At 42.0% G+C, this 19,174-nt stretch overlaps 1 protein-coding gene across 2 annotated transcripts in view; it reads left to right on the top strand.

Annotated features, from left to right (window-relative positions):
* Positions 1 to 18,327, top strand: part of PCTP (phosphatidylcholine transfer protein) — a 46,035-nt gene extending 27,708 nt beyond the window's left edge. Inside the window, exons 3-6 of one of the 2 annotated variants that reach the window (XM_089692543.1) lie at positions 5,161 to 5,240; positions 6,311 to 6,482; positions 9,143 to 9,183; positions 13,966 to 18,327. In XM_089692543.1, coding sequence (XP_089548669.1) covers positions 5,161 to 5,240; positions 6,311 to 6,482; positions 9,143 to 9,183; positions 13,966 to 14,034 — 362 coding nt within the window. In that variant the 3' untranslated portion in view covers positions 14,035 to 18,327. Of the gene's footprint in view, positions 1 to 5,160; positions 5,241 to 6,310; positions 6,483 to 9,115; positions 9,184 to 13,965 lie in introns of both variants that reach the window. The other variant, XM_089692542.1, reaches the window with a different exon arrangement.
* Positions 18,328 to 19,174: the final 847 nt, after the last annotated feature.

The following is a 19,174-nucleotide window of genomic DNA, read 5'->3' as shown; positions in this document are numbered from 1 at the left end:
AATGTAATTGACCCATGCAGCAATGGCCTATGGTCACAAAAGAGTTAACTCGAACATCATTGTCGTTCTGTAGTCCAGCTCTTTTTTTTTTCAAGGACTAATAGGCCTTATGATAATAATAAAAGCAGAAAATTCTTATCACATATTGGGAGCAGATACATGTGTATTGAAAGAAAGAGGCCACGTGAGAACATAAACGTGTCATTCATTTCATGTCCTTGAGGGTTCGGTATAAGAGTCCTATATGTATCATTTCTGTAGTGACCGTATTACAAAGAAATCAGTTTGCTGCTGCCACCTGGTGGTGCTGTGCTTCTACCAAGGCTAGGCTCAAGGGAATGTATCATCCTAGAAATAATTTTATATATGAATGGAAAAGAGATTACTTTGATATAAAAATGTTTCTTTATATGTGTACATGTTTTGAAGGAACCTTGGATTTATGCGTTTTTATATTTATATATGTACAGTGGGGCAAAAAAGTATTTAGTCAGCCACCAATTGTGCAAGTTCTCCCACTTAACAAGATGAGACAGGCCTGTAATTGGCATCATAGGTAGACCTCAACTATGAGAGACAAAATGAGAAAACAAATCCAGACAATCACATTGGCTGATTTGGAAATAATTTATTTGCAAATTATGGTGGAAAATAAGTATTTGGTCACCTACAAACAAGCAAGATTTCTGGCTCTCTCAGACCTGTACCTTCTTCTTTAAGAGGCTCCTCTGTCCTGCACTCATTACCTGTATCAATGGCACCTGTTTGAACTTATCAATATAAAAGACACCTGTCCACAACCTCAAACAGTCACACTCCAAACTCCACTATGGTGAAGACCAAAGAGCTGTCGAAGGACACCAGAAACAAAATTGTAGACCTGCACCAGGCTGGGAAGACTGAATCTGCAATAGGCAAGCAGCTTGGTGTGAACAAATCAACTGTGGGAGCAATAATTAGAAAATGGAAGACATACGAGACCACTGATAATCTCCCTCGATCTGGGGCTCCACGCAAGATCTACCCCGTGGGGTCAAAATGATCACAAGAATGGTGAGCAAAAATCCCAGGACCACACGGGGGGACCTAGTGAATGACCTGCAGAGAGCTGGGACCAACGTAACAAAGGCTACCATCAGTAACACACTACGCCGCCAGGGACTCAGATCCTGCAGTGCCAGACGTGTCCCCCTGCTTAAGCCAGTACATGTCTGGGCCGTCTGAAGTTTGCTAGAGAGCATTTGGATGATCCAGAAGAGGATTGGGAGAATGTCATATGGTCAGATGAAACCAAAATAGAACTGTTTGGTAGAAACACAACTCGTTGTGTTTGAAGGAGAGAGAATGCTGAGTTGCATCCAAAGAACACCATACCTACTGTGAAGCATGGGGGTGGCAACATCATGCTCTGGGGCTGTTTCTCCACAAAGGGACCAGGACGACTGATCCATGTACAGGACAGAATGAATGGGGTCATGTATCATGAGATTTTGTGTGCAAACCTCCTTCCATCAGCAAGGGCATTGAAGATGAAACGTGGCTGGGTCTTCCAACATGACAATGATCCCAAATATACTGCCCGGGCAACGAAGGAGTGGCTTCGTAAGAAGCATTTCAAGGTCCTGGAGTGGTCTAGCCAGTCTCCAGATCTCAACCCCATAGAAAACCTTTGGAGGGAGTTGAAAGTCCGTGTTGCCCAGCAACAGCCCCAAAACATCACTGCTCTAGAGGAGATCTGCATGGAGGATGGGCCAACATACCAGCAACAGTGTGTGCCAACCTTGTGAAGACTTACAGGAAACGTCTGACCTCTGTCATTGCCAACAAAGGATATATAACAAAGTATTGAGATGAACTTTTGATATTGACCAAATACTTATTTTCCACCATAATTTGCAAATAAATTCTTTCCAAATCAGCCAATGCGATTGTCTGGATTTTTTTTCTCATTTTGTCTCTCATAGTTGAGGTCTACCTATGATGCCAATTACAGGCCTCTCTCATCTTTATAAGTGGGAGAACTTGCACAATTGGTGGCTGACGAAATACTTTTTTGCCCCACTGTATGTGGCGGCAGTCATATTTTCTCATGATGCGTGCTTTCCCCCATTGCCTTGCTAGAAAGCAGTTGTGTTATTGTTTTTAATTACAATGCAAGTCCATGAGTCTGCAAACTCAGTGGGAATTATATTTTTTATTATATTATAATTATTATTATTATACAGGATTTATGGCGCCAACGGTTTGCTCAGCGCTTTACATTATAGTGGGAGACAATACAGTAACAATACAGTTCAATACAAGAGGGATTTGAGGGATTTATAATCATTTTTTCTTTTAAATGACCAATCTAAATCCATCTACATTTATTACAGTTGTGCTCACCCTGGCAGAAATTGTGAAATTTTGGCATTGATATTGAAAATATGACTGTTGATGCCAAAAAATGCTCTTTTATTGAACAATGATGATCAAATAGTTGTGTGGCTCCATTTTAAATCATAATGATAAAATAAATCACCCAAATGGGCACGATCAAAAGTTTCCATCCCCTGGAATGTTCGGCCTTGGTACAGACACACAAGGTGACACACACAGGTAAAATGCCAATTAGAGGTTAATGTCCCACATCTGTGGCTTTTTAAATTGCAATTTGTGTCAGTGTATAAATAGTCAATGAGTTTGTTAGCTCTTACATGGAAGCACTGACTAGGCTAGATACTGAGCCATGGGGATCAGAAAAGAACTGTCAAAAGTCCTGCGTTGCAAGGTAACAGAACTTTATAAAGATGGAAAAGGACATAAAAAGATGTCCAAAGCCTGGAATATGCCAATCAGTACTGTTAAATCATCTATTAAGAAGTGGAAAGTTTGGGGATCTCTTGATACCAAGCCACAAAAAAGCCCAGTTACAATATGCCTGACAACAAGGAGCCAAACAACTATCTGATAATAAATGGCTTCATATGATCATCATCCTTCAATAATAGAACATTTTTTGGCACGATCAGTCATAATTTCAATATTAATGCCAAAATTTCACAATTTCTGCCAGGGTTTGCAAACTTTTGAGCACAACTGTATAATACTAAAAATATAGGATACCTACTCTATATGAAAAAATAATTTTGGTTAGGTATCTCTAGGCCAGGGTTCTCTAATCTTTTCAGTGTTACCCATCAGAGTCCCCCCTTACATCAGGGTCCCCATCAGATTCCCCCCTTACATAAGGGTCCCCATCAGATTCCCCCCTTACATCAGGATCCTGATCAGAGTCCTCTCTTACATCGGGGTCCCCATCAGAGTCCTCCCTTACATCAGGGTTCCCATCAGAGTCCTCTCTTACATCAGGGTCCCCATCAGAGTCTTCCCTTACATCAGGATCCTGATCAGAGTCCTCGCTTACATCAGGGTCCCCATCAGAGTCCTCCCTTACATCAGGGCTCCGATCAGAGTCCTCTCTTACATCAGGGTCCCCATCAGAGTCCTCCCTTACATCAGGGCTCCGATCAGAGTCCTCTCTTACATCAGGGTTCCCATCAGAGTCCTCCCTTACATCAGGATCCTGATCAGAGTCCTCTCTGACATCAGGATCCACATCAGAGTCCTCCCTAACATCAGGATCCTCCTAAGATCAGGGTCCCCACCAGGGGCAGACTGACAACTCATGGGGCCCCCGGGCAATAGGGGATCATGGGGCCCCTGTGTCCTTGCCCAAACTCAAAAAAGCCTATGAAAAAGGTACCAGGGGCATCTCATGGGGCCCCCTACTGACCCCGGGCCCTCAGGCAGTGCCCGAGTTTCCAAATGGTCAATCCGCCCCTGCATCAGGGTTCCCATCAGAGTCCTCCTTAACATCCGAATCCTGATCAGAGTCAATTTCTTACATCAGGGTCCCCATCAGAGTCCTCCCTAACAGTAGGATCCCGATCAGAGTCCTAGTAACATCAGGGTCCCCATCAGAGTCCTCCCTTACATCAGGATCCCAATCAGAGTCCTCCTTACATCCGGGTTCCCATTGAAGTCTCCCCTTACATCAGAGTCCAAACAAAGGGACGTAAGAGAGAAAAAGAGAGGTTTGGCAGCTCACAGAGGACATTACAAGGAAGCTGAAAAACAGTAAGAATCAATTTAATGAAAATTAGATGACAATGGATATATATGCATTCTGTTTGGAGAATGAGGATATTGTGCAGTGTAATTGTATTGCTTTGATACAACTAGAATTTAGCTGATTTGAATTGAAAGTTTAGTAGGACTTTAAGTCCCGGTTCACACGGAATGAAACTTTGAAATCGTGATTTCAAAGCTGCAGATCGGTGTGATTTGTACCTCTGATTTCACATTTAACAGAAGTCAATGCAAGTCACATTGAAATAGGAAAAAGTAGTGCAGGAACTTGCGCTACTTCAAATTGCACTGATTAAGACAGTGCCATAGAAACACATTAGATGCGACTTCAGGTGCAATTTGTAAAATCGCATGTCGCACCTCAAGTTGCACCAGGGCTTATTAATTTACATTTAAAAGAAATACCCGAGTTAAGGCTGTCACTGCTGACCTCTTTCTTTCTGGCGGTTATATTAATCCAAATCCTTCAGAACTACAGTGGTACCTCGGTTTCCGAAGGGCTTTGTATGTATGGGAGGGGGGATCCCACGCCGTTTTAAAAAAAATTTTTTTTTAATTACCGGCAATTCTTTTACATTCAGCTGTCAGTGGGGAACCCCACTGGCAGCTGAAATATTAACACATGGTTGTCACTACTAAAATACCGCATGACTTGATAAAATAACTAATTCGGTATTTTGGTAGCGTTTACTTTTTTCTGACCTCCGGAACGGATTAATTGGTTTTCAATGCATTCCTGTGGGAAATGACGTTTCGTTTTACGAAATTTTCACTATACGAAAAGTCCTGCAGAATTACTTACATTCGTAAACCGAGGTATTACTGTACTCTGAAAGAAGTCAGTGTGCCAGAAACTCTGACATCACTTGCCACTAGCCATAGACAGCCAGGAAAGTGGGATTTTCAGAAGCTGCTCAGCGATGACAATTTTGGTATTTCTGGTGTGTGGTTTTCTATAAGGAGCTGTTGTATTTTTCAATAATTGAAATAAACTGGGTGTGAGTCACAACTGCCTTTCTTATTCTGCAGCTCTTCAAGAAGAAAAAACTGGAGAAGACAAAATGATCTATTGGGAAGTAAAGTATCCCTTCCCTCTATCTAATAGGGATGTATCCTTTCTTATAGACTTGGAACAATGTTACTTCTATACCCTTGCAAGAAATCGCTGTATCTAAAGTGTATTTAAAGCTGAACTTCAGGAAGATATAAAATGCAAATATTAGAGTAGTTGTGAACATACAATGTTAGCGCCGGTTCACATCAATGCTTCTTGTCATTCAACTTGCGAGTTCAAAGTCACATCTCATATCTTTCAATAGCCCCACTGTTATCGCTATGATTCAAGTCGCAGCAAAGGTTCCTTCACAATTTTTGTGAGACATCTTTGCGACTTGTATTGACATATATATATATATATATATATATATATATATATATATACACACACACACGCCAGGGGTGGACTGACAACTCCTGGGGCCCCTGGGCAATAGGGGATCATGCGGCCCCTGTGTCCTTGCCCAAACTCAAAAAAGCCTATGAAAAAGGTACCAGGGGCATCTCATGGGGCCCCCTACTGACCCCGGGCCCTAGGGCAGTGCCCGAGTTTCCAAATAGTCCGCCCCTGATACACACATACTATATATATTTATATACTCTCTCTCATACATACAGACACAATATTACACAAATTCATTAAGCTCTGTAATCTGCAATACATTATTAATTGTAGTTTTTAAATACAAGCGGCATAAGTACCTGAATCTGACCTTGTATCAGCTTCTTGCAGCTCCTGTACGGCAGGTAGCAGGGCTGGAATATGTGAAAAGAAATTAGTACAAGGTGCCAAATCAGTTCACATGCCGACAAGAAGAATGCTGATAGAAGGAGAAAGCAGAGTGACATAGAGATGAACTCATCACTGTACTGCTTCTTCACTGTCCAGTCAAACTGAAGCGGGCCCAAGCAACCATGGGAAGTGGAATAAATAATTTTGGCCATCGAACTGAGAATAGCTAGCAGCAGAAAAAAATATCACAGGGGAAATCTCTGTATTGATGGTGAATATTGCAGCAAAACTTGTATTTGTGTTTTTATTTTTAATGGAATATTTATTTTTATCTTACTTTTGACTGTAAGAAATATCTGTACAACTATCTTCCTTAATCAGTAAGAGCAGTATGTATATGTTCGGGAACGGCGAGATCTAGACATCAGCGGGAGGAAGATCTTTGTGATTCTAGCTAAAAGTGTATCAGTTCCCCACTGGCCAGAGAAGTCAGGCATCATTAGAGTCAATGGTTACAAGCAAAGCCTTGCTATAGAGAGTGATGGGAAAAATGGCTGCAAAAGTAAGTGTTGGTGGGTCAGTGTAGTCAAGTGTAAAAATATGTTACAAATAAAACAGAAGTATTTATTATTACAGACATTATTATTATTGACTCCCTCACAGAACATATACACTCATCTATTTGTTTACAGAACACACATTTTTTAAAAAATAAAAAAAAATCTTAAATCATTGGCATAATAGTAAACCGTTGTTAATTGGATTGTCCTCATCTTAGCGCAACGCGTCTTCTGGACAAAATCCACTTTTTCAGGAGCCCAAAGAATAACTGTTTATTTCGAGCAGTACAGTGGATAAATGGTTAACACTTCTGCCTGGCAGTACTGGGGTCGTTGGTTTGAATCCCAACCATGGCATCACCTGCCTGGAGTTTACATGTTCTCCCTGTGCCTACGTGGGTTTCCTCCGGGTACTCCGGTTTACTCCCACACTCCAAAGGCATGCTGGTAGGTGAATTGGCTCCTGTCTAAATTGTCCCTAGTATGTGTATGTATGAATGTAAGTTAGGTACCTTAGATTGTACGCCCCTTGATGATTAGGGACTGATGTGAATATACAATATATATGTAAAGTGCTGCATAAAAATTGACGGCACAATACAAGTACCTGAAATCAATAAATATTCTTCTGAATGAAAAACAATAATCAAAATTCCAAATATAAAAACAAACATACATAAATCTCACTTCAAATCCCATGTACCATCTGATCCCAGAAAGACAGTGTCCTCAAAACACACCAAGAGGGAAGAAGAGACAAGTTACAGAACCCTACATGGGACTCATATCAGTGGGAATGCCCACCCAGGAGCCACCCCCTCCTATCCAATTCCCCTCAGATCTGAATATCTGCATATTAGTAAACTATGTGGGAAGACACTTGTATCTCATAATCTAAGGTTATCTATGTATAATATAACTGGTAGAAGCATCTAGGTATAATTATCATCATATTTACTACTATATGTATCCAGCGTCAAACCTCCACATTTGCCACAATCACAAGAGAATAGAAAAGACTGGTACTTGCCCAATATGTCCACAATATGATTTGTACAAATTTCAATAGGGATGTGGCACTAATGACTAATGACCAAGTTGCATAGAGGAAATTAGAGGGTAGTGACAGATTTTGGTCTTGTAGGGTGCTGTTAAAGCTCAACCCCTGCCAAAACTTTGTACCCGTAGGAAGATTGTAGCTGTATTAGTGCATTTGCGACAGAAACAATTACTGAGTACTGTCCGTGATACTTTTTTTTATTTGCACTAACATACAATTTTGAGGACAAGCTTTCGGGGAGTGTCCCCTTCTTCAAAGTCCAAGCAGTACTACTAACATACAATTTTGAGGACAAGCTTTCGGGGAGTGTCCCCTTCTTCAAGGTCCAAGCAGTACTACTAACATACAATTTTGAGGACAAGCTTTCAGGGAGTGTCCCCTTCTTCAAGGTCCAAGCAGTACTACTAACATACAATTTTGAGGACAAGCTTTTGGGGAGTGTCCCCTTCTTCAAAGTCCAAGCAGTACTATACTGTATATTACTGCTTGGACCTTGAAGAAGGGGACACTCCCCGAAAGCTTGTCCTCAAAATTGTATGTTAGTGCAAATAAAAAAAGTATCACAGACAGTACTCAATTATTACCCGTAGGAAAAAACTAAACCCTGTCGTTAAATACACTTTATGGCCAATAACAGTTCGGGTGTTTCAACTGAAGAATTCAGTTAATACTACAGCATAGTAGAACATTGTGTATATCTATCCTTGAGCCAATAGTTTAGAGGAGGCCTTATCTGTTCCAGCATGCCTGTTCTCCTGTGTACAAAGCCAACTCCATAAAGATATGGAGTGATGAGTTGGGTGTGGTGGAACTTGAGTGGTCCATACAGAGCCCTGACCTCAACTCTACTGAAAAGCTTTGAGATTAATTGGAATGCCAATCTAACTCATCCAACATTAGTATCTGACCTCACAATGCTCCTTTGGCCGAATAGGCATGCATCCCCACAGCAAACTTCCAGAATCCTATGGTAACATTTTCTAAGAAGAGCGATGGCTTCCATAGCTGCAAGGAAGGATGGCAACTCCATATTAATGCCTATGGTTTTGAAACAAGTTCCACCAAGCATATATATACACCTGTGATGGTCTATGAACCTTTCAATGTATAGTGTATCTCTTAGGGTCCCCACTGGTAGGATCTCCCCACCAGTCTTGGTTGCTCTGCCTCCTTCCATATCATGCAGCCTTATTTCCCCTGCATTCTCTGTACAAGAAATGAAAAAAATCATCCTTGAGGATGATGCCCCTTGTATAGTTGGATAGGTAGCCTTGAACATTCCAATATGATACAGTGGCACTAACATAGCATGGTTTTAATCTGCTGACTTTGTTGATTATACTGTATATTGAGATATTATGATATTTAGGTGTGCACAAATTACGTAAACGTTGCATTGCAAAGAAAGACGTTGCTAAAATGAAAAAAAAAATGCTCTTGGAGTTTGTATGTATTGAAAAAAGGCATGAGGACTTGTGTAGTTAAAATGTAAATATGTAATATAGTAGTTATGATATATTGGATTTTTGTACCAAGGTACATGTTTAATTAAACTTTCAAAAACATTTTTTGCAGTTTTTATGTATTATTTTGACAATCCAGGTGGAATGATCCCTTTATGGCTTATTAACTGGGCAGCCAAGGTAAGAGTCTGTTTACTAGTGTTTATAATGTGTCTAGTTTTTGAGGCTTATGCTGCTGGAGAGGATAAACAATGGTGGTGTTGTTTATTACCCAATCTGATTGCAGCATAAATATACTGTAGTTTGCAAGGGACTTAAAACTGGCCATACACTAGTAGAATTTCATATAAACATTCGTACAGAAATTCTCACCAGAACATTCTTTCTTGCCACTACTGAGTCAGCTAATCCAACCAGTTAGAATTTCATCCAGGTTACCTATTTGAATGGAATCTTGGACTTATTAACTGGTCAGCTTCGTGACCAACAGGCCACAGAATGTAATGGTGCTTTACCAATAAAAGTAGGGCATGGGTTATGGGTGCCATGAAGTTTAAACACCACATGACGAGAATCAAACTGTGCATGAGTGTGGGTAGTGCCTTGACTGAGGAAAGACAAAAAATATCAACAAAAAGGTGGGAGGAATTATTATTATTATACAGGATTTATATAGTGCCAACAGTTTGCTCAGCTCTTTACAATATGACAGGAGACAATACAGCAACAATACAGTTCAATACAAGAGGGAAAGGAGGGCCCATGGAAAGTAGGATGGTAAAAGCTGACAAGGAGTGAGAACTCATGACCAGGGTCCCAACAAAACTCTTTGTATGGCTTCAGGCTTAGCTGTAAATGTCATAAGGGCTAAAGTTTGGTTGATATGGAAAAGTCGATCCAAGAGTACCACAATGGTACAAATTTAGGGTATCATTGTATAGGTGAGTGGTTAACTCCTCCGTCCACAGGATCAAATTGATTTCCTTTGTCCATTCCCTAATGTTGGGGGGGGGGTCATCTTCTTCCAATGCCTAGGGACGAGTGCATGAGAAGAAAGCGAAAAACACCCTGTTTAGGTCCAGCAATGGACCCTGGAATTATAGGGAGATAGGTGCCACCTCTGGGATCTCCAGCCATGTTCGACCTGGGATCTTGAGGCACAGTTTAAAGAAGTTGGCCCAGAATGGCCTGATTCAAGAACAAGACCACCACAGATGCAATAGGGTACCCTCAGATTCTGCACACCTCTAGGACCTATCAGTTATTGATAGGATAATCTTCTGCAGGGAGGATAGGGTCCTTTACCATCAAATGAGCAGTTTAACGTTTCTTCCCTGGTTATAACTAGCAATGCTCAGCTTAAAAGTAAACAAGAAAGACATGTCCCAGTCCACTTCATAGATCATAAATCGTATTAGTGTATGGCTGGTTTAAAGGGTCAATGCACCCTTAAATTTGATTATGAAATGACTTGGCAAATTTATATGTTACTTTATTTTGGGATTTCCCCTCAAGCTCACCTCCTTGCTTATATCCAATTCCCATCCCACCACATCCATCCTTCTTCTGTTCTCAACTGCATGCAGCTTTAAAACTGTTTTCCCTTACCTGCCTATAACGAACAGTTAATAATTTTTTTATGGCATGTTACATCATCAGAGCAGAAGAGACCGTGGGGAATAGCACTGGCGGGGGAGAGGCATTAGTATTACGAATACCCCTTGATTCAGGTATTGGCAGTGAGGTCAGGTGAACACTAATTGATTCAGACTGATCTAACAACATCAAAACTACAAGTGGGCATTGGGGTGACCAGTAACCCATGGATTAGAGTGCAGACAGGGATGACAGGTCTTCTCTAGTCCTAGGATCACAAGTTTGGAAAAATATGCTGCACATTGGAAATGCACATCTATTAAATGGGGACATCATGCATATAGGTGAGCCATCTCTTGCTTTAGTATTACGTAAACCCAAACTGTGCCTAAATATACACTTTAATGCCTATTCTGGTTCTTTAAAGCGGAGCTTCACCCAGAAAGGGAAGTTCCACTTTAGGGCCTCCTCCCTTGCTCCTGTTAATGAATGGCACTTTTGGGGAAGGAGGGGAGCCTCATTTTGACAGATACCCGCTCCCACTTCCACTCGGACCGCCTAGGTGATTGGAGAAAAACTTCTCCTCCCCCCGTCCTCCCCACAGTCTTCTAGGACACATCACAAGTCCCAGAAGACCGCAAGAACTTTTACAGTGCGCAGCATGGCTCATGAATATGCAGTGGGCACCCAGCTTTGAAGCCACAAGCTGTCTCACCTGGGCAGGGCTGCTGTTAGAAACTACGGGGCCCCATACAGCCAACCTGACAGGGCCCCCTCAAAAAAAACAAAAAACACACAGTTTACTATGCTTCAGTTATAAATGAACACAATGAGTGATCGGTACCAATCCCTCATTGTCTTCATTCAGGAAAGTAAAGGGCTGGTAAATGTGACATATTTATCTGACCCTTCCCTAAGGCTCCATCCTGAAGGAACCTTTTGCGTCACTGCAGTTGCCTGTGGAAAGGAGAGAAGGGATTCCGGAAGCTCTGCAGGGTGGGGGGACACAGGGGTCCTGGGCAGCAAAGGCAAATGTATGGTGCACGGGGAGGGAGATGGGTGCGGCAGGGGGGGTAAATTACTGGAACTGATCCCCTGTATGGCTCTCTCTGCAACAGATGAAAGCCAGCAGGAGGGGAAGGAGAAGAAGCCAGCTTTTCGCTGCTGCAGAGACCCATACAGGGGATTTGTTCCAGTAATTGCCCCCCTGACGTGCCGATCACCCTCCCTGACCAAAAATCTGATTCACCCAGCTGTCTGGGCCCCATACAGGAGGACTGGTGGTACCCCCTTCTCCACGGCCCTACATCCGGGTGCTCACAGTTAAGATGCTGGCACTAGGGGACAGAAGGTGAAAACAGCTGGGGTGAGCACATCCCTGGATCGTGGGACAAGTGAGTGGCTGTTTATTAAAAGCCAGCAGCTACAGTTTTTGTAGCTGCTGACTTTTAATTTTCACACAGGAGACTGGAGCTCCCTAAGCTACTATACTATTTACCCAGGGCTGGAACAAGGGGTGGGCTGGAGGGGCAGCTGCCCTTGGCACAGTGGAGTAAGGGGGCAGAGAATGGCCACAGGGCAGTAAGCCCAAACTACAGCATGCAATAACAGTCGGGGAAGGGGCACAGTTCCACATTCTTACCCTGGGCACTAGATGAACTTGTCCAATAATCTGTATTTACCTGTTACAGGGTATGGGTAGAATGTTACCCCATCCAAGGATTTGGTATCCCATGCTCAGCTGTCATACAGAACTTTAGAACATCAGTGTGCCACCATACTTTTCTGCAATCTTATTTCCTCTCCAGTGTCATACACAAAGTGGTTGGAGCTTTATTCTAGATTCTGTTGAGGAGGGGCCAATATCCTTTGAAGATTATTTAAAACCTTCATACTTAAAAATAAAAACTTCTATTTTTCTTACCAGACTCAGTTATGGTAAACTGTTTTCGCTAAAATTTCAAGTACATTTTATCAGCACTTTTACATAAAAGGAAAATTGAATTTATTTTGTTTTCTCTGACTCTTTAAACAATCTTGCTATTATTGTCTTTGTCTATTTTGTTGCCGAAACCCATTTCCTTCCAGGCCTCCCTAAAGTTTGAGGCCGCAAAAGCAGCCGTGTATTAATTTTATTACCATGCCCTTAGACGCCAATTAGACAATTCATGCACTGATGTCACTTCTCCTGCATCCTGCTTCTTCACAGTCAAGATAAGGGATTGACGTAAGGAGACGAGGGTATTGTATAAGATCTGATTAGCGAAGTCCCTGGTTTTGGCGAAGGGTATGTGTTTAGGAGGAGCGATTCTGGAAATACAAACATCTTTTATATGTGCGCTTTAAAGTAGCTCTAAGTCCCAGAGGACTCATTTAATTGTTCCAGGGATTGTTTAATCCCCTTATGATATCTTACATTTAAAGGTATTGTTAACAGAATGATCATGGGAGGAAATGGCATGTACCTACACAAAGATTGTTTCATGTGTGCAAAAATGTGTTCAAATGAATGACTTAAAGATGTGATGCACATGTAATTTTTTTATGTTGTTAAAATATACACCCATGAACCACTGCCCAAAAAAAAATTTATAACAATTCTGTTTAGCTGGTCTTCTTATCCAGATGCAATGGCCAGACAACATAGACACCACCGCCAAAGTAAAATTGTATCTGTCTCAAAAAAATGCTAAAAAATTCACATGGGTGCAGTGTTGCATGACTGCGCAATTGTCATTCAAAGTGTGATAGCACTGAAAGCTGAAAATTGGCCTGGACAGGAAGGGGGTAAAAGTGTCCGGACTTGAAGTGGTTAAACATTATACTCCTTTGTACTGGGGTGTTCAGCTCAGATATGGATCTTATCAGGACTTTTTTTCTCAGGGAATAGGTGTAGGTACTTGTGAGTCAGCACTTGTCTCTGTCCCTCACTCACCTCCAAGCATCGTCCCTTTGTTTCATCACTTGCCCACTTACCAGTACAACCCTTTTAGGGAATACAGAGCCAAGTATCATTTTGTGGTGCTAAGTAATTTGTATGGAATTTGTTAATCGATAGCAAGAAAAGCAATAAAATAAATCCCCTGCAGCCAGCAACAGTAGACCCCCCAGCAACAACAGACCCGCAACATATTGCCCCCCTCCCCATAACTATAGATCCACCCCAGCAATAATGTGAGAATCAGTATCCAAAGTACATGGTAAAACAAACAACTATTTCCTCAGTGTAACAAAAGGAAGGAAACTGAAGGTTTGTTAAAATCCCTGTAATGTACATTGATCTCCTAGAGAGGACTGTTTTTTTTTGTTTTTTCAACAGAAGGGGAGTTACTCTTTTAACATTACATTTTTCCTGTTTTATTTCAGAGTGGAGTTCCGAACTTCTTGAAGGACATGCAGAAGGCCTGTAGAGGATATAGACAGGGTTCTTCATAATAATTCACCATTTAAAGTGAACCTGTGCTTTGCCCACACAGAGGAAAGAGACAAGTTCACCTACCTAGTTGGCTGCCCTGGAATTTCCACCTTCTTTTTGCTCCCTTTTCATCCTATCCTTTTGCCTGAGCAAAGAGAAAGTACTGTATGAACTCTAAAGCTGGCCATACATTAGCAGGTTTTTGTACAAACATTCCTATGAAAATTTCCAGTATATTCGATGACTTGATGAATGTCACTCAAATGTACCTTGAAATGTTGTTTGCTTTTAACATTCGATTTTGGAATGAATGGACTTTCCTGAATGAAAACCACATACATTGCTGGAAATTCGTTTGAGAAAATTTTTCATCCTGCACCTTTGAATTTTCTTGTCACTGTGGTTGAAAACGAATGTCAAGTTGACCCCAAATGGACTTCTTTAAACAAAGTATTTTCAATAATATTCTACTAGTATATGGCCAGCTTCAGCCAATCTCATGTAGGTTTACTCAAGGACTTTCTTCCTGCCCCCATGTGACAGCACTTGTGTCTTGACGATTGGCTGGTCAGGCATCCAGCGTGGCACCATTAGCAGAAGATATAAGCATCAAGCAATTTAACGAACCCATTGCTGTGATCTGCCTCGGCAAAGCACATGTTCACATTCAAATTTTAATTGGGTGGATCATGATAAAAAATTGAATGCACAACCTAGTCAGACAAATTAAAAAGTTGCAACAGTAATTATAAAAAGACTTAGGGGTTGATTTACTAAAACTGGAGCACTCAGAATCTGGTGTAGCTGTGCATGGTAGCCAATCAGCTTCTAACTTCATCTTGTTCAATTAAGTTTTGACAATAGAACCTGGAAGCTGATTGGTTTCTATGCAGAGTTGCACCAGTCTTTGTACCATGCAGTTTTAGTAAATCGCCCCCCAATTCTCTTTAGCCCCTTTCTTTAAACATGTGAAATCCACACGTTTGGTGACAACCAAACGAACTTGTGCTTTTCTGGTGTCCCCACTAAGGATACTTTTGAAAGATCCTAAAATATATGCTGCTATTATATTGCTGCTTCCCTTTGGTTTCCCAACTACAGGCTACCCACATAACTGCTCCACCTTCAAGTCATATTCTACTATGGCCTGCTGTTAAGGACATTGCATTCACATAAGTCATTGGTGTCACAAGCCACCAGGAGGACTTCCTTCCTTATGCTCAGCAAATGGTAATAAATGATCCCCAGCTGCAGAATCAATTGCAGTTATTCAAAAAAGAATTTTACAAACTATTACACATGCCAGACTTGTTACCGGTAAAGTACATTTGCTCTGTGAAGGCTGGAATTGTACCTTAAATAAGTTTGAAGTTTAAAAATTTATTTTATTTACATTAAGTGAAAATGACCAAATCCTCATCTTTCGAATGGTGCAATTCCTTTCTTTTTTTCCAGAAATGGCTACAAAAACAGCTGTAACATACAAAAATGCACAGGGCTAAAACAGTAACAAAATCTGAATTAGTTTTGTAAACATGGCAGCTTTTATAAGTAACCAAAGTGGGACCATGAGCTATATAACAAATATCATGCTCTAAATTACAAAGGTAACTTGCGCTAGAAAATAACCAGATCAGCGCAATAACACATAGAAGTGCAGTAACACAAGCAAGGCAATATTGAAGAGCATATCAAACAGCTACCAGCTCCCCGGATGGATGTGATGACGTCACCGCTGAGCTCTGCCCTACATACGTTTCGTATCATAGGACATCTTCCAGGGGCAACAGGATCTGTTACCCCTGGGAGACATCCACCATGCCTATTTTTAAATACCTTGGACTGTCTACTTTCCAAAAAGAGGTAATTTGGGGGATATTTGTACTGTCCTGGCATTTTCAGGAGCAGAAAGAAAACTACGAGCTAACCAGTGCTCGGCTAGACACTGATATAAGTCACAAGACTGCTATATACTGCTGATGAGAAAAGGTATTTGGCAGTTTATACTTGCTAAAATAACTGCTCTAAAATAACTGCTTTTCCACGTTGTGTGTACTGTGGGAGACCAGATATAGTGAATGCAGGGTCCGGGGAGATCGGATATAGTGAATGTAGGGTCCGGGGAGACCAGATATAGTGAATGCAGGGTCCTGGGAGACCAGATATAGTGAATGCAGGGTCCGGGGAGACCAGATATAGTGAATGCAGGGTCCGCGGAGACCAGATAGAGTGAATGCAGGGTCCGGGCAGACCGGATATAGTGAATGCAGGGTCCGGGGAGACCAGATATAGTGAATGCAGGGTCCGCGGAGACCAGATAGAGTGAATGCAGGGTCCGGGCAGACCGGATATAGTGAATGCAGGGTCCGGGGAGACCAGATATAGTGAATGCAGGGTACGGGGAGATCGAATATAGTGAATGTAGGGTCCGGGGAGACCAGATATAGTAAATGCAGGGTCCGGGGAGACCAGATAGAGTGAATGCAATGTCCAGGGAGACCAGATATAGTGAATGCAGGGTCCTGGGAGACCAGATATAGTGAATGTAGGGTCCGGGGAGACCAGATATAGTGAATGTAGGGTCCGGGGAGACCGGATATAGTGAATGCAGGGTCCTGGGAGACCAGATATAGTGAATGCAGGGTCCGAGGAGACCAGATATAGTGAATGCAGGGTCCTGAAAGACCAGATATAATGAATGAAGGGTTCGGGGAGACCAGATATAGTGAATGCAAGGTCTGGGGAGACCGGATATAGTGAATGCAGGGTCCGGGGAGACTGGATATAGTGAATGCAGGGTCCGGGGAGACCGGATATAGTGAATGCAGGGTCCGGGGAGACCGGATATAGTGAATGCAGGGTCCGGGGAGACCAGATAGAGTGAATGCAATGTCCAGGGAGACCAGATGTAGTGAATGCAGGTTCCTGGGAGACCAGATATAGTGAATGCAGGGTCCGGGGAGACCGGATATAGTGAATGCAGGGTCCGGGGAGACCAGATATAGTGAATGCAGGTTCCTGGGAGACCAGATATAGTGAATGCAAGGTCTGGGGAGACCGGATATAGTGAATGCAGGGTCCGGGGAGACCGGATATAGTGAATTCATGATCCAGGGAGACCAGATATAGCGAATGCAGGGTCCGAGGAGACCAGATATAGTGAATGCAGGGTCCGGGGAGACCAGATATAGTGAATGCAGGGTCCGAGGAGACCAGATATAGTGAATGCAGGATCCTGGGAGACCAGATATAGTGAATGCAGGGTCCTGGGAGCCCAGATGTAGTGAATGCAGGGTCCGGGGAGACCAAATATAATGAATGCAGGGTCCTGGGAGCCCAGATGTAGTGAATGCATGATCCAGGGAGACCAGATATAGTGAATGCAGGGTCCTTGGTTTAGTAACACCTTAATACTATTTGCAGACTGCATCATATGTCATTTTTTAATTTTGCATATGATTGCCATCCCTGTCTCCAAATATTATTTAGAGTCTGTTCTCCAGTCTAAGTTGCGCTGTATTATCTGACAACAGTTTCAACTTACTAGTGGATAAGTGGAGTTTCCTAGATTGACAATAATGTATTATAGGACATACAATAATGAACTGCTTAGAAAAGCCTCCATTCACTAAAAAGTAAGTTTGCCATTAGAAGGGGGCGCCTGGTGAGCTGGAGTACCTGCTAGCTTCTTTTATCGGTAAAGGGGTCTGGTGTTAAGACCATGCCAGCTCAGGTCGCAATTTACTTATTAAAGCACCCATGATCTTTGTGCTTCTCAAATGTTATTTAAATAAATGAAATTGCTGCACACTGCCACAGACAGGTACAATGTCTAAAGATCCCCCTAGAGCAGGGGTGTCAAACTGATGGCCCTCCAGCTGTTGCGAAACTACAAGTCCCATCATGCTTCTGCCTGTGATAGTCATTCTTATAACTGTCAGCCTTGCAATGCCTCATGGGACTTGTAGTTCCGCAACAGCTGGAGGGTTACCAGTTTGACACCTGTGCCCTTGGGTTTACTTTACATAAAATGTTACAATCATGCATACTTAGATAACTGTTATATAGCATTCACACCATGTTTTTTGTCCATACCTAACATGTCATGCATCAGATGGTAGCTTGTATTTTCTAGCACATGATCATTCTTTTTCTGTTGAGTAATTACAGTTTTCCTTTGTATTTTCAAATCAATGATGTTTATTACTTGGATATTTCCTGATTTATTAATTTTATGGGTATAATATGTAAATTAATATATTTTGACTAAAAATGTATTTGCCTGCAGAATAAACTTATTCAGATAAAATGAACTCTTGTATAATCATTTGAGTGGAAATAGAACAAAACTATATTCATTAATTCATCTTCCTGGTAAATGTGTGGGTGAGCAGAAGGACCAAATGTTCATTATGTATAGTTTGTCAAGCAAACCTAAACTGTAAAATAAAAGTATTTTTATTTTATTAAGTAAGCCTCCACGATGAAAGTTCATGCAGATATTGGACTTTGGAGCATTAGCTAGTTCAGCATGCTTAGCGGGATCCATTCAAATGACCAGTGCTGAGAAATTAACCACGTGATGTCTGCTGAGGAAGGTTACCTTTGTTCCATCAGGTAACCTGACTGATCATCTCTTCCTGTCACTACATCAAGCCTCTTTGCTGGAGCCAATGTGACTAATGCCTCAGTACCAGGGGCAGACTGACAACTCATGGGGCCCCCGGGCAATAATGGATCATGGGGCCCCTGTGTCCTTGGCCAAACTCAAAAAAGCCTATGAAAAAGGTACCAGGTGCATCTCATGGGGCCCCCTATTGACCCCGGGCCCTCGGGCAGTGCCCGAGTTTCCAAATGATCAGTCCGCCCCTGCTCAGTACTGTTAATGTCACCGGACACCAAAGAGAGATGGAGTATCATATTTTATTGGAAAAAGATATGCTAGCCTTTTACCATTAATGATGTTGGTCGCAAAACTGGGGCCCTTTGCTTGCCTATATCCCATCCTTGGGTCATGTTCATCCCACTGATATGAGACACTATTCTGCCCACTGACACCAACAATGAGGCTGTATTCCTTCCACTGACACCAACAATGAGGCTGTATTCCTTCCACTGACACCAACAGTGGGGCACTATTCTTCCAACAGAAACCAACAA

The sequence above is a fragment of the Staurois parvus genome, unplaced genomic scaffold (genome assembly GCF_062004578.1).
Source record: "Staurois parvus isolate SC_StPar_1 unplaced genomic scaffold, SC_StPar_1.0 ptg000592l, whole genome shotgun sequence".
NCBI classification, from domain to species: domain Eukaryota; kingdom Metazoa; phylum Chordata; class Amphibia; order Anura; family Ranidae; genus Staurois; species Staurois parvus.
This window is presented reverse-complemented; position numbering and strand designations above follow the sequence as displayed.